Source organism: Vitis vinifera, chromosome 7 (genome assembly GCF_030704535.1).
Source record: "Vitis vinifera cultivar Pinot Noir 40024 chromosome 7, ASM3070453v1".
Lineage (NCBI taxonomy): Eukaryota > Viridiplantae > Streptophyta > Magnoliopsida > Vitales > Vitaceae > Vitis > Vitis vinifera.
This window is the reverse complement of record NC_081811.1, coordinates 2,606,281-2,620,975: the sequence shown is the minus strand read 5'-3', so window position 1 is coordinate 2,620,975 and position 14,695 is coordinate 2,606,281. Positions and strand designations below refer to the sequence as shown.

The following is a 14,695-nucleotide window of genomic DNA, read 5'->3' as shown; positions in this document are numbered from 1 at the left end:
AGCTAGCCCAATCTGCATCTGTGTAACCAACAACTTGAGTATGACCTCTGTTCTCGTACAATACACCTTGGCCTGGTGTACTTTTGATATATCGAAGAATACAGATTACGGCATCCCAATGGCTATCACATGGTGACTGTAGGAATTGACTAACAACACTCACAGGAAAAGAAATGTCTGGACGAGTAATGGTGAGATAGTTCAATTTACCTACGAGCCGTCGATATCTCCCAGGGTCTCCTAAAGGCTCCCCCTGTCCTGGTACAAGTTTGACATTCGGATCCATAGGTGTGTCTACTGGTTTACAGTCTAACATACCGGTTTCTTCCAGGATGTCTAAAGCATACTTCCTTTAGGAAAGGACCACACCAGAACTGGATTGAGCTATCTCAATTCCCAAGAAATACTTGAGTTTCCCCAAGTCTTTGGTCTGAAAGTGGGTAAAAAGATGTTGCTTTAGTTTCTGAATACCATCCTGATCACTGTCTGTAATGACGATGTCGTCCACATAAACAACCAGATAAATACACTGCCCCAAGGAGTTATGATGATAAAAAACTGAATGGTCTGCTATACTGTGAAGCATGCCAAACTCTTGAACAACAGAACTAAAACGGCTAAACCATCCTCGAGGAGATTGTTTCAAGCCATATAGAGAACGGCGTAACCTGCACACTAAACCAGACTCCCCCTGAGCAACAAAACCAGGAGGTTGCTCCATATAAACTTCCTCGGCAAGATCACCATGAAGGAAGGCATTTTTAATATCCAACTGATAAAGAGGCCAAGAACACATAGCAGCCATGGAGAGAAGCAAGCGGACAGAAGCAATCTTGGCAACAGGGGAGAATGTGTCACCATAATCAGAACCATGAACTTGAGTATAGCCTTTAGCAACTAAGCGGGCCTTAAGGCGATCAACCTTACCATCAGGACCAACCTAAACGGCATAGACCCAACGACAACCAACTGTAGATTTACCAGAGGGTAAAACAACAAGATCCCAAGTGCCATTAGAGTGCAGAGCAGCCATTTCATCCACCATTGCCTGTCGCCAGCCTGGATGGGAAAGAGCTTCATGGGTGCTCTTTGGAAGAGAAACAGAGGATATAGCAGAAACAAAAGCAGAATAGGGTGAAGATAAGCGATGATAACTCAAAAAATTGTAAATAGGATGAGGATTACGAGTAGAGCGAGTACCTTTCCGAACAGCAATGGGTAAGTCATTAGGAGAAGACAGAGCCGGGGCAGGTGAAGCCGAAGGGATAGGAAGTGAGTCAGCAGGTGCCTTAGGAAAAGGGAGAGGAGCAACGACACGAGGGCGACGATGATAAACCTGAAGTGGTCGAGGGGGCATAGCATCAGGTGGGGAGACAATGGGAATGGACAAAACTTCAGAAACAGGAAGAGACTCAGAAGTGGTGGAAAAGAATGGTGAGTCCTCAAAGAAGGTGACATCAGCGGAGATAAAGTATCTATGAGTCTCAAGGGAATAACAACGATAACCCTTCTGAAGTCTGGAATATCCCAAGAAGAGGCACTTCATGGCTTTGGCGGAAAGCTTGTCCTGTCCAGGAGTGAGAATATGAACAAAGCAAGTACAACCAAAGACACGAGGAGGAAGGAAATAAAGTGGTTGGTCAGGGAAGAGAAGGGAGTGAGGAATCTGATCGTGTAAGACAGAGGAGGGCATACGATTAATCAAATAACAAGCGGTAAGAACAGCGTCCCCCCAAAAACGAAAAGGAACGTGACTATGGAGGAGGAGAGTACGAGCTGTTTCAACAAGATGTCGATTCTTGCGTTCAACTACCCTATTTTGTTGAGGAGTATGAGCACAAGAAGACTGATGAAGAATTCCATGATGAGACATAAACGAAGTAAATTGGGCTGAAAAATATTCCCTGGCATTGTCACTGCGTAACACACGAATAGAAATATTGAACTGGGTTTGGATTTCAGTATAAAATTTCTGGAAAATAGAGAATAACTCAGCTCGATTTTTCATTAAAAATAACCAAGTACATCGAGAATAGTCATCAATGAAAGTGACAAAATACTGAAATCCTAAAGTAGACGCAGTCCGACAAGGACCCCAAACATCAGTGTGGACAAGCTCAAAAGGAGACTTTGCCCGATTATTCAAACGCTTTGGGAACGAGACACGAGTATGTTTCCCAAGCTGACATGACTCACACGGAAGCGACGACAAAGTGGAAAAACGAGGAACCATCTTCTGGAACTTGGAGAGACTAGGGTAGCCCAGACGATTGTGAATGAGGAGAGGAGCATCAGTGGAAATGCAAACTGCAGGAGATGAATCTGAGGTGAGGTGATAGAGGCCTTGAGACTCACGTCCTATGCCAATCGTCTTCCCCGTACTCCGGTCCTGCAAGGTCACAAATTTATCAAAAAAGGTAATAGAGCAATTAAGAGTACGAGTGATTTTGCTGATGAAAATAAGATTAAAAGGACATTCAGGAGTATAAAGGACAGAAGTGAGAGGTAGAGAAGGCAGAGGAAGGGCCAAACCAATACCTTTAGCCACAGTTTGAGAACCATTAGCTAAGGTAACAATAGGTAAATCAGAGGTAGTAGTAATAGAGGAGAAAAGATCCTTATTACCAGATAGGTGATCAGATGCTCCAGAATCTAGAATCCAGGGTCCAAGAGAAGATGTGTGGGTAAGGCAGGCAGAGGCATTACCAGGCTGGGCAACAGAGGCAATAGAAGCCTGAGATGTCTGAGATGCGGAGGAGCTCGGAGGCTGAGGCAGCGGAGAATCAGAGGACTGGGCCATATGGGCAGTGCGAGGAGGTCTTCCATGTAACTGATAGCAACGATCGCGAATGTGGCCAAGTTTATTGCAATAGGTGCAATGAGGACGTTGGCCTCTACCTCGGGTACCACTGCGTCCTCCTCGAGAGGTAGTTTGAGAAACTAACACAGAAGAATCTGAAGCGCTATCAGATGGCAAAGTTTGAGTGGACGAGATACGGAGGAGGCGAGCAAACACATCATCCAAGGACGGAACTGATGAACTTCCAAGAATCTGATCACGAATAGACTCAAGATCCGGACGGAGGCCAATAAGAGTAAGGACCATGAAGAACTTGTCAAGCTGTGTTTGTTGAGCCCCAACATCAGGAGTAAGAGGCATCACAGTCAAGAACTCCTCCTTAAGAGAGGCAATCTGACCAATATAAGTAGATAGATCCAAGTCCTGTTGGCTGAGATGGACAATAGCAGAAGCCACCTTATAAAGACGCTGGATATCATTCGTGTATAATCCTTTGGCCTGAGTCCAAAATTTAAAACAAGTTTTATAGGCCTAAAGATGAAGAAGAATCCTGGGATCAACCGATTGCCATAATACACTACATAACTGTGCATCTATCTTCCTCCACTGTACGCGGTCAACCTCAGGGATATCTGCCTCCTGGGTAACCAAGTGATCCTCATATCCTTGACCCATAAACCAAAGTTCAATAGAGGCAGACCAGGAGCGATAATTCTCACTGCCAACCAATTTCTCTGAGGTAATCATAGGAGATCCAGAGATAACAGAGGTAAAGATCTGATTTTTGGTGGTCATATTCACGTATTTGGATCGAAGAGAGCCCTAATACGGCTTCAGATTGCGGCGTGGCACCACCGAAAAAGGGAGACGGCCTCAGATCGCGACGTGGTACCACCAGAAGGGTAGAAGAACACTTCCCAAGGCACGTGCAGGGATTGGGGTGGAGAAAAAGTAGTCGGAACTTCGCCGGAAAGGCTGTTTGGAGGGCTGACGGAGACAAAAATCCCTAAAAGAGGTACGTGCAGGGCTCGGATGGGAGAACCAGGTAGGTAGGGATGCTGGTCGGCGTCAGGCAAGGCTGGAGGAGGAGGCGCGTTGCCGGAAAATGTCTCACGCGCCCTCACGCGCCGGCGCGTGGAGGGTTTTCTGGCTCCGATGCTTTTAAAGAAGTTGGAGATCTCCTCCAGGCGCTCCTCTTGGTGTGGTCGGTGTCGGAAAAAGACGTCGCCGAAAAAGTTCACCGGAAATTTCGCCGGAAAAGGTTGCCGGCGTGGTGGAGATCCGACGGCGATGAGGTTGTCCGGAGTGGGTCGGGAAGAAAATGAGGGGACCGGAGTGAAACACGGTCACTGGACGGTTCGCTGGAATTGATTACACGGCTAAACCGAAAAAAAATTAGGTTTTCTCCTTTGGCTCTGATACCATGTTGAGAGAGAGAAAGAAAGGAGAAAAACCTTATTCTCATTCATATGTTTTCTACTTACAGTTGGAGATATATATATACAAGGCTAGGAGTCCTAACTACCATACATGTCACCTATATTAACAAGGAAAAATAATATACTATAAATACATTATATTCAACAGATAGACTAAATTCTGGTTGGATAACTGGGTCAGGGAGTGATCCTTGAAAGGAACTTTTCTCATGTTTTTAAGCCTAGTCCTTAAATTTTCAAAGAAACTACCATGGTTGAGAAATACAGGAAGTATGTCAGCTTTTGGAGCTTACAAATCCTATGAGAGTTCAAGCAGCAGAGGATTCTTTTTTCTTTTTTTTCTCTGGAAAGAGAAAAAAAAAGGGAGATTCCTAGTGAAATGCTTTTATTCTTCCTGATGTGCTGAGGAGAGGATTTTGTTTCCTACACAAGAAGTTTGAGGTTTTGGTACCCCTGAGAAAACCAAGGGAGATTCCAAGTGAAATCCTTTTATTCTTCCTTGTGCTGAGGTGAGCATTTTGTTTTCCACACAAGTAGTTTGAGGTTTTGGTACCCCTTTGAGATAACCTTTTTTTTTTCTTTTTTTCTTTTTTGTGTGTGAGGAACAGTGTTAGGGAAAATCATAATCATAAATATGCACCTAAGGAGGGAGCATGCATGTTAACAAGTGCAACCTTTGTGGTGAACCTAGTAAGTAATCAGCCTAGCATATCCAAAGTCACTGCAGTAGATCCAAAACAGTAGTGGGATATGTTTCTGGCTATTTTTGGACTGCAATGAGTATTTTCTTTCTCAGTTGAAGATCTTTTGTTCAGTTAAAAGTTTTGAAAGGTTTGATAAGTGGCAAAAGAAGGTGTGGTGATTGGCTCCTTTATGTTTATTTTAGTGTATCCAGAGAAAGTGAAATGATCAAAATTTTAATGTTGAAGAACACTCAAATGAAAGCTATAGTAGACCTTCATTAAATCCTGTTGGAAATGATCTAAAGTCCCCTTGGAGATGATATTGATAGTCCAAACTGTAGATAGCTAGTTTAGGTCTGCTGGTTTTTAGGGAGATTTATGCTCTTTTTTTGGTGGCTCTTGAACACCCCTGTGTACATAGGGTGTCCCCACTTTTTTTGGGTGAGTTTTGTCACAGTTTATGTTTGCCTACCAAAAAAAGAAGAACTTTTGGCTATGGTATTTGTATGCCATTGTTAGGGCCTCCTCCTAAATAGAAATCTATTGATAATTAAGTAAGAGCTTATATTGTTTAGAATGACAGAGGAAGATGACTTTCTTATTTGTTTCTGTTAAAGTTTTGTGAAGGTCAAGTGGTCCATTATGTATTGACAATTTTATGAGTTCTTTGTAAAGTCTTGTGTAAGGCTAAGTGTGCTTGTGTTGCTTGCCTCAAAAGCTCTACCCAAGTGTGGGGCCTGATTTTAGAAGAATTTTGATGGTTACCCAAGATGCAGGCCCTAAGGGTTGATTAGTTAGTGGAGTTCATTGAAGAAACTAACGTTTTCAAAAACAATCATCCAAAATTAGTTTTTGAGAATAGTTCTTAACAATTCTCAGTTGTTTTCAAGATCAGAATTTTGTTCAGAAATTCAAATATGAAAACCAGTTTTCTTGAACTATGTTCAGTGAAGGCATTGTGCACTTATGTATAATGTAAAACTTTCTAGCCTATTTTCTGTGTTTTCAATTGATTCTTATAACACACCATAAAAACACCTGAAAACGCCTAAATTTGTTCTTGAAAATCATCTTGCTTTCAGAACAAATTTAAAAAAGAAAAAAAGAAAAAAAGAAAAAAGAAAGCTTTTATCCCAATTTTACCAAACATTTTTTTGAAGTGGGAAAATTAATTTTTATTCTAGAAAACAAAAAACTGTTATTAGAACGGTTTCCAAACAAGCCCCAAGTTCTGTTTGCTTGCTTAGCTTAGTTAATTTGTCATACTGCATTTAATTTGTCCTTTTACTGTATTTCCTTTGTTAGTTAAGAGTAGCTTAGTGTTCAAAATGGTGTAGGCAAAGGTTTTGATCCTAGGTAGTGCCCTTGGAAGCATAAAAGTATGCTTTTTCTGATACTTTACCTGGTTTGGTAGACCTGGCTTATAGGGGGATCAACCCAAACCTGGATCGAGAGCAGAAGCACCAAGTCTACCCAATCCAGTGGGGCCAAGTTACCTCAATTCTCAGACTAGACACTGTTCTTTTGTCCATTTTATAGCTCTTGGACTAGCTATCAGGACATTTGTTATTTGGTTGTTGTAGGGTTGACCATTCTTTTGTTGGATAGAGCCTTGAGTATTCTGTTCTATAGTCATTGGAAGGCTATTTAACTTGTTGCTTTTGGGGTGTTTCACTATCTTTTGAGCCAAAACTTGCTGGGAAACTTGAGCAAGAGTCTCAAACTTTTTGGGAGTAAAAGTAACTCTACATTAACCAAGTTTATCGTGTGACAGATTGTTGGGTAAGGAACTCCCTTCTTGCATTAAACATGGATTGATTACTATTGAGAAGGAGATTAAAAGGCTAAAGCTGGAAGAAGCTTAGACAAGCTATTCATCAACTAAGAGGCGAAAAGATGGTTGGAAAACCTTGGATGGTTGTGATGCCTTTAGAGGTAACATTTATTTTTTATATGCCATTTATTTGTGTTAAAGGTTTTGGTTGAAACACCAAGTGAAAGGAAAGTGAATCAAGTGATTCCCTCTGTTATACTGAGAGAGTTTGAAGTCTACTGTTGTTGATAGGTTTTTACCAAGCATTAGGAGCCAAGTGAATGCTGTAACAGCATTGGGAACTATTATGTGATCCAGAAGTGATGTAGACTCAAGGCCTAATGCTTCTAAAAGATTGTTATTGTAATATCTAAAGAACCTTCAGATGGATCGATTCTGTACATCTAATTTGCATTCAAGACTAGGAAAAATTATAGCATGTCATTAGTTGGATGTTCCTTATTAAGGAGCCAAGAGGTCAGGCTTTCTGGCCAAGTAAGGATAGTTAGTTGAGCCCTTACAAATTACTTGATGTTGTATCTCCTTCCCCCACAACCACCGTACAACATCTTCCCCAGCAACCATACTCCCCAAGTACAATTTGTCACTTTCCTGGATTTAATTTTCATGTTTACTGTTTTTTTTAATAAGACGCTTGCTGTTCGAATGCTTGCTTCATTCTTTGTAGAATAAAAGGATCAATCTTATTGACAATGTGCTTGTTGCAGTATTACACTTGACTTCTGAAGGTGGACCAGTGGGAAAGATGATGGCGCAGGAGAGCAAGAAGAAATCCTGGACCACTGCTGAATCCTCCTTGAAACCTTCACGAGTTGACAAGAAAACTCCAGTGTCTTTGAAGCCTAACTCTAACATTATGAAAAAGTCTTCAAATCACATTGTCAAAAATGCAGAAGCTGGATTGGAGATTGAGGGAGGAAATGAGGATGAGAAGAATATTGGAGGGAGCAACAAAAGAGAGTGAAAATCAAAAAGAAAAAGGCAAAAATGATCTAAGGGCTGAGGAAAACATTGGTGGAATTATATTCATGTGCAACTCAAAAACTAAACCAGATTGTTTCTGCTATCAAATCATGGGTCTCCCACTGAACAGGCTAAAGCTTGTGATGCGCATCAAACCTGGTCTGAAGCTTTTTCTTTATGATTTTGATCTCAAGCTTATGTATGGTATCTATGAGGCATCTTCTTCTGGTGGAATAAAACTTGAACCAACTGCTTTTAATGGAGCCTTTCCTGTTCAGGTCCATCCCTTATTTGTCTCCTCTTGCTTTCTTCTGGCTTTGATTGTTTGGCATATTGGAGCAGTTCGTGTTGTGTGCTCTTAACAATTCCTCACTCTGCAGGTGTGATTCAAGGTTCACAGGGACTGCCTTCCACTACCTGAAAGTGTTTTTAGGAAAGCAATCCTGGACAACTACAACGAAAAACAGAAGTTCAAAACTGAGCTAACCGTCCAGCAAGTGAGAAACACGTTTTCTTTGCTACTTTTAAAGTTTCTAAAAAAAATCATCGTTTCCTCATAATATTTGATTTGACAATGTCGCATGACTCACATCATGGCCCTTTCAGGTAGAAGAACTCTTGGAGCTATTTCAGCCTGTCCCAAATGAACATTCTTTCTTTCAGGAACATCTGCTTGCTCCAGTCCTCCAAACCCCACCTGCGGCAGCTATACTAGCAGGGGAAGCACAGACGGGACAATTCCTTAGAGAACACTACAATGGTGGAGGACCCATAGGGAGTCTTAGTCCAGCTTTTCCACAGGATCAGCATATGTGCATTCCTGCTGCCACTCTAGATCCTTACAGAAGTGGGTAAGGAATGGAAGCACCTTCGAGGCACCCTTCCCCTGTAAATGACGGGGCAGGTGTGCAGAATGAGGCTGCTCATCTTGATCCGCTCTTTCTCAGTGAAAGGGAGCATCAAGCTCAGGGTCTTGGCTTTCCACCAGATTTAACCCCCTCTGCAACAACCCCAACATAAACTTATACTGCTTTACACTGTTACAGGAAAGACCCATATCAGGGTGATCATAGCATCACCTCCTCTTCTGATCCATACCCAGGACTACCTAGGACGGTGGCGACCCCTTCAGAATCTTACTCTTTCATCACAAGGAGATAAACTTGTGTATAAGGGATTCCAATCTCTTTAGGAGTAACACAAGCATTTTTTCACAAAGTGGGTTTCACAATAAACCAAAAAGATTATAGGCAGCCAGTGCTTCCCCTGTTCCTTCAGGTTATAATCAGAAAAGCGACAATCTGGGGGATCAACCAGACGACCAGAAAAGCCATCATGTCTGAACCTGCATACATACCAGTTTCATGTTGATATTCCTTTGCTGGTCCTTTTACTTACAGCTGAGCAGTGACTATTCTTTTCCTCCTGTGCCTCGCCTCTTCCCACATATCGAGCCACGGATGAACCCAAACTGCAAAAGGAACGCGAGCAATGTCCCAGGGCAAAAATTTAAGACTGGGTTTGTGAAAATCCTCACTGTTGGAACAGTTGATGAAAACTGTATTTTGTAAATTAGACATTTAATTTTGACAATATCACATAAAGATGAATTGTATATCCTCTGTTGTACCCAGTGGGACCATCAATTCTGAGAAATATATTTAATCTTCCTCATGCTATATTGCTGCTATCACCATGCATTCAACGGGTATCATTTATCTTAAAGGTTCTCAGTGGTGCTGTTGAAAATAATTCAGGCAGTACCTCATAGAATGCAAGAAGCAGAAACTGAAAATAGATTCCCCTCCCAACTCCCCAACTCCCTCACAGGAAAACATAAAATACATCAATTAATCAAGTCAAGTTCCATCCAATTAACTTCAGTACAGAGATACATGCCAAAAGTATGTTCTTATAATCTTGACTCAGGTGCACCTGCTTTAAATTGGTTCCCAATTGTACATTTCAGACAGAGAGCAAATCCCCTGTTTTCAAAGTTTAGGAAACTAGCTCCCTTTCTAGAAGAAGCTAGATTGGTTTTAGAGGTATTCGGTGATATCAAAAACCTAACAGAATCATACAAAACTATGCTCTCAGTTCAGCAAAAGCTCTTCATGCCCGTCACTAACTGAATAACTTGCAAAGATCTAAGGCTGAAGTTGCCTCCGGTGGTGTCTCTGGTTTCATCTGGCTGCCTGTAAGAACAGTATTATTGTGAGAAATCATATATGAATACCACTGACAGTACAAATATGAGAAAAAGGTGGTAATCATGATGCATAACACACTTAGCAGAGATTAGACAAGGAATAAAACCATTATCTATGGCATTCACTAGACAAAAGGAAAAGGTGTTGTTCAGTTGGTATTCTCGAATATGACTACATATCTTCTCACAGAATTTCCGGATGAGATATCTATAAGAACAATTCCCCAGCCAAGACCAAAGCATGCTCTTAAAATCACTTAACTACAGCATTATAGAGTTCTTTCTAGAGTCTCCCTTTGTTTGTTCAGATACAGAAGCAAACCTTACCAGTTTAATACTAATGATTGGCCTCAGGACCTTGGGCATTGATGTTGAAACTGTCAAAACCTCCACTTGTTGGTCCAGCTGGATTGGCCTGATACATTGGTTGTGTCATCATAGAGGGGGCACCACCAGAAGTAGGTGTTGATGTGCTCCCAGGAACTGCTGGTGGAACATTCATTGTTGGAGGCCTTGGAAGACTATTTAATGGGGGCATAGGCATGGAAGGAGCACCTGGTGGAGCCATCATAGATGGCATGCCTGGAGCAGGCATATAACCTGCCAAAACCGACAGATTCCTTAGACATAATACATTATAACTGAAACATGATAGATTGTGTGTATTTGGGCAGAGTGTACTACAGTTATTTAAGGGCACAAAACAAGCCTCCAGATTTAAGTTTCCTTCCATTGAAACAATCAAAGAACATATAATACACTGTCAAACTAAGTGGTTACATTTGTGAAATATATAATAAACATTAAGATTTCACTTTTTCTGATCAAGTTATTCTGGAAGTGGATTTCCCTGAATTTGTAAGGTATTAGAAAGCAGAAAATACGGGAGGCAAAATCACCTGGAGGAGTCTCCAGTAACCATGATCAATATATGGTACTATGCAATTCATCACTTTCTTAAGATGTAATATATCCTGTGACATTTTCACTTCTACCCCTTTGGGCATTTCAAACATGGAAGGATTCAAACTGAAGCGGGTAAACCAACTAGTACCGATAACTGAATGCATTCCAATTTTTTATTATGTTTATGGACTAAATAATTACCCATTCACACTAGAACATAAACTGAATTTTGGGCTGAGAATCATCGTCAGTAAACAATAACAAAAACAATAGGCAAAAGAGACCACTGGCAACAATGGACAGAAAAACCTGCATATGAACATCAAAATTTACCTGGTGCACCAGGAACTGGTCTTGGCAGAACAGGAGGCCTCATCCCTGGGACAAGTGGTGAATTCATGGGTAAAGGCGCACTCCCTGCAACCGGCATTCCAGGTGTCGGAAGAACAGGAAGACGAGGCCTTGGAGGATTTCCTGGGAAAGAAACTAGATGTTGGTTGTAAGCAGCACCAACTTGCTGGAATGCTGCAGTTTGCCCAAGATGTTCCTTGATCCTTTGGTCAATCAAACTTTGGGTTTGTTGCTCCTCAAATTGCTGATAATAGGATCTGACATTTGCCTGGAATACAAACAGTCAGGACATCAGTAACCAAAAATTCACAGCATCCACTACAATTAAGAAACACCAACAGGAGTGTCCATAAAGACATACCTTGTGCTTGTAACCTGCATTATGCTGCTTTCTAACAGATGGCTGAAATGACACAAAAAGAAGAAAAGAAGGTAGTCAACAATATGGCAGACAACAATACTGGAGTGCTTCTGATGGACAAAGAACTATAATGGATTACCACAAAAAGAAACCAAAAAGAAAAAGGATAAAAAAGGTCATGAGGGGTCAAAATAATATGTTTATTTTACAGAAATTTTTTCGCATGGATTCAAGGTTCATTAGTGTATTAGTTTGGGTTGGCAATTTTGCACTAAAGATAACTAGTTTGAGACTACTTCACTACCACCGGATCTTATACTAACATGTTTGAATTGAAAACACAAAAATAGAAGCTAAGGTAAATATGTACCTTTGGATTTGGTAAAGTAATGGCAAAATTAATAATTAAATTTTATGTTAGAAAAAAAGGTCTAAAAAATGCAAGGCAGTTTAGAATATCGTTTTCTCTTTGGTTTCCACTTTCCAATTTTATTAGACTTCCTATTTTCTTTTATCAGGGTTTATACTTACAAAGAAAATTATTTTTCATAACCCTAACAAGGGGGACATACCAAGAGAAAAAAAAATTATTTTCTCATAACTTCACCATTGATCCTAAACTCTTGAAATCAAGATTTTAACCAGAAAATCTTGAAACTTGTTGGGAAGGAAATGTAGAGGTCAAGAATTTGGGCCACCACTCCTCAATACGGTTTTGAGGTGATCCACCAAAGAGCATGGGAGGGTGCTACATCACAGATTTGAAGAATATGTTTTGATACTGGTCGGTATAAGAATTGCGGTAAGAGGCATCCATGCTAGGTAAAACTATGCACGATTCTTTCGGGTTTAGAGGATTTTTATTGTGGTTGACAGCCCCTTGTTTTTGCATCTACAAAGGTTGAGACAATCTTTGTAAGTGATTTTCCATGTATATCTAATGTTGTATGCATGATTGGATACTTCTTGACTAATCAAGACCCAAATAAATTCACACAAAACTAATCTAAAAGGCATAATTGAATCAAACCAACATCCTTCCTTCCCCTTTTCCTCCTCCTAAGTAGTTTCTATGCATCAAGAATATAACCTCACAAGGCCTATGGAATTCAATTTTAGTTTCAAATACACTTGCATATACAGCTGATATGGAACTTGATTAGGGCCCTTGTTTCTGATTTTGAAACCCAATTAATTCCATGCAAACAAACACAAAATCAAAGTAATTTGTGCATAAATAGCTTTTCTGCAAATGCAGCAACTATATGCCTAAGCCCTAAGCCTGAAAAATATGATCTAGTCTTTATGCAAGTCCCAAAAATATGTACCTAGTACCCAACCCCCAAAGAAAGGTCACATAAACTAGAAAAAATGAGGCAATATTCAGTATTGAATAGAAAGAACACTGTCTTTAGATCCTCAATCCTTAGTCCTTAACCAAAAGGGAAGAAAAAACGCTGGGAAATTGTAAAAAACTATAATGCAAAGAAAAACTAAAAAGAACATACAATAGGTCCATAAAATCCTGAACTTCAGATTCAAGACAGTTATTCCAAAAGGGATTAAGAAAGATGTGAATTAGTAAGTACTAGATATATACAGTTCTAGAAATCTGCTAGGTAATAAATAACAAAGTAAAAATAGATAGGGGCTGAAATGAAGATGTAGCTTACAGAATCATGCGTCAAGTAGGTATCACAGTAATCACAGTAATACCTGAAATGTTAAACAAAGAACAACACAATAAAAAAAACAAGAAAAAACGCAATCAATGTAAACTTTCAGAATCGATGGAAAAATATGGATTGTACCGGGGCATGGTTGTCTACACCCAACGTGAAAGGCCTGCAAAAAATCCAATTTCAACGAAATTAGACAAAACAATTACGAATTCCTAGTTTAACTTTTGCCGTCAACAACATCAATTTTGTCCAAAATCATCGACTGTCCATTTGGTTGCCGAGAAAACTGATGAAAAACAAAAGAAAAATAAATAAATATTTGAATGCTGTGTGTTGTGTGTTGTGTTGTTTTTAGGTTTTAGGCAAACCAAGGATCGCTTAAACTAAACCAAATAGATGTGCTAAGCCGAATTGAATTCAGAGTTTCGCTTTCTCGGCTCCCAAACGATGAAAATGCTATATTCAAAAACTTGCTTCTCCCTTTCCTGCATTTTCTGTGCAACCAAACAGCACGCAGGAAAAAGAAAAAGAAAAACCATAATAAAATGCGTAGAAACTTATGAACTTACGATGGCTCGAATCGAAACTGAATACGGATCAAAGAAACCCTAGTTAGAGAGAAGGTCTACGAAACTTGAGTGGGACACCCCGTTAATCCTTCATTCTTTACTCTCCAGGCTCCTCTACTGATGTAAATCCTAGGACCTTGGTCTCATAATCGAACGGCCAAAATCGCTGCACGGGTCCTTTCGATCAACGGCTGATAAAATAAATTTTTGCCTGCGTTCTATCTTTTTTTTAACAAGGAAATGGATTGCACCTAGGAGGTGTTTGGTAAGTCGGAATAAGGAATGAAAATAATATTTTGTTTCCTTTCCTATTTCTCAGTGGAATTGAATGAATTTGATGATTCCATTTCTAGCATTTGGATGAACTTAGGAATGCAAGATTGAAATGATTATTTGTTTTCATTCCGATGTTTGATAATAATAAGAATGGAAATGAAAAAAAAATAAATTTATAATAATATCCTTACATATAATTTAAAATATTTTTTTATTTTTACTTTTATTTTAAAAAAATAAAATTTGAGAGGTTTTTTGTTATTAAATAATAAGACTAAAAAATATATATATGTACTCAATAAATAAAAAATTAACCATAAAAAATCGTATAACCTTAATGCACAAATATTCAATTATTATTTTTATTAAAATTTTGAATAATTTGTCATGCTTAAGTAGTTATAAAATTATATTTTTCAAAAAAAATTATTTATTATAATATTTAAATTCTCAAAGATAGCAAATGTTTTTCCTATTTTCAAAAGAGGAAATAAAAGAATTCTAATGTATTCTAATTTTCAACAAGTATCATATCCGATAAAATCCATAACCTTAAAAAAATTTAAATATTCGTTTTTTTTTATCAAAATTTTAAATAATTTGTCATGCAAAAAAAGTTATA

At 39.4% G+C, this 14,695-nt stretch overlaps 1 protein-coding gene across 1 annotated transcript; it reads right to left on the bottom strand.

The window, feature by feature from the left end:
* Nucleotides 1–9,486: 9,486 nt before the first annotated feature.
* Nucleotides 9,487–13,980, bottom strand: LOC100263028 (U1 small nuclear ribonucleoprotein C-like). The gene is made up of 7 exons (NM_001397825.1): nt 13,798–13,980; nt 13,358–13,391; nt 13,220–13,262; nt 11,547–11,588; nt 11,168–11,453; nt 10,256–10,528; nt 9,487–9,914 (listed from the first exon to the last, which is right to left on the bottom strand). Exons 2-6 carry the CDS (start codon nt 13,363–13,365, stop codon nt 10,266–10,268), a joined length of 642 nt encoding a protein of 213 aa, NP_001384754.1. The 5' UTR covers nt 13,366–13,391; nt 13,798–13,980; the 3' UTR covers nt 9,487–9,914; nt 10,256–10,265.
* Between the last annotated feature and the right edge of the window lie 715 nt (nt 13,981–14,695).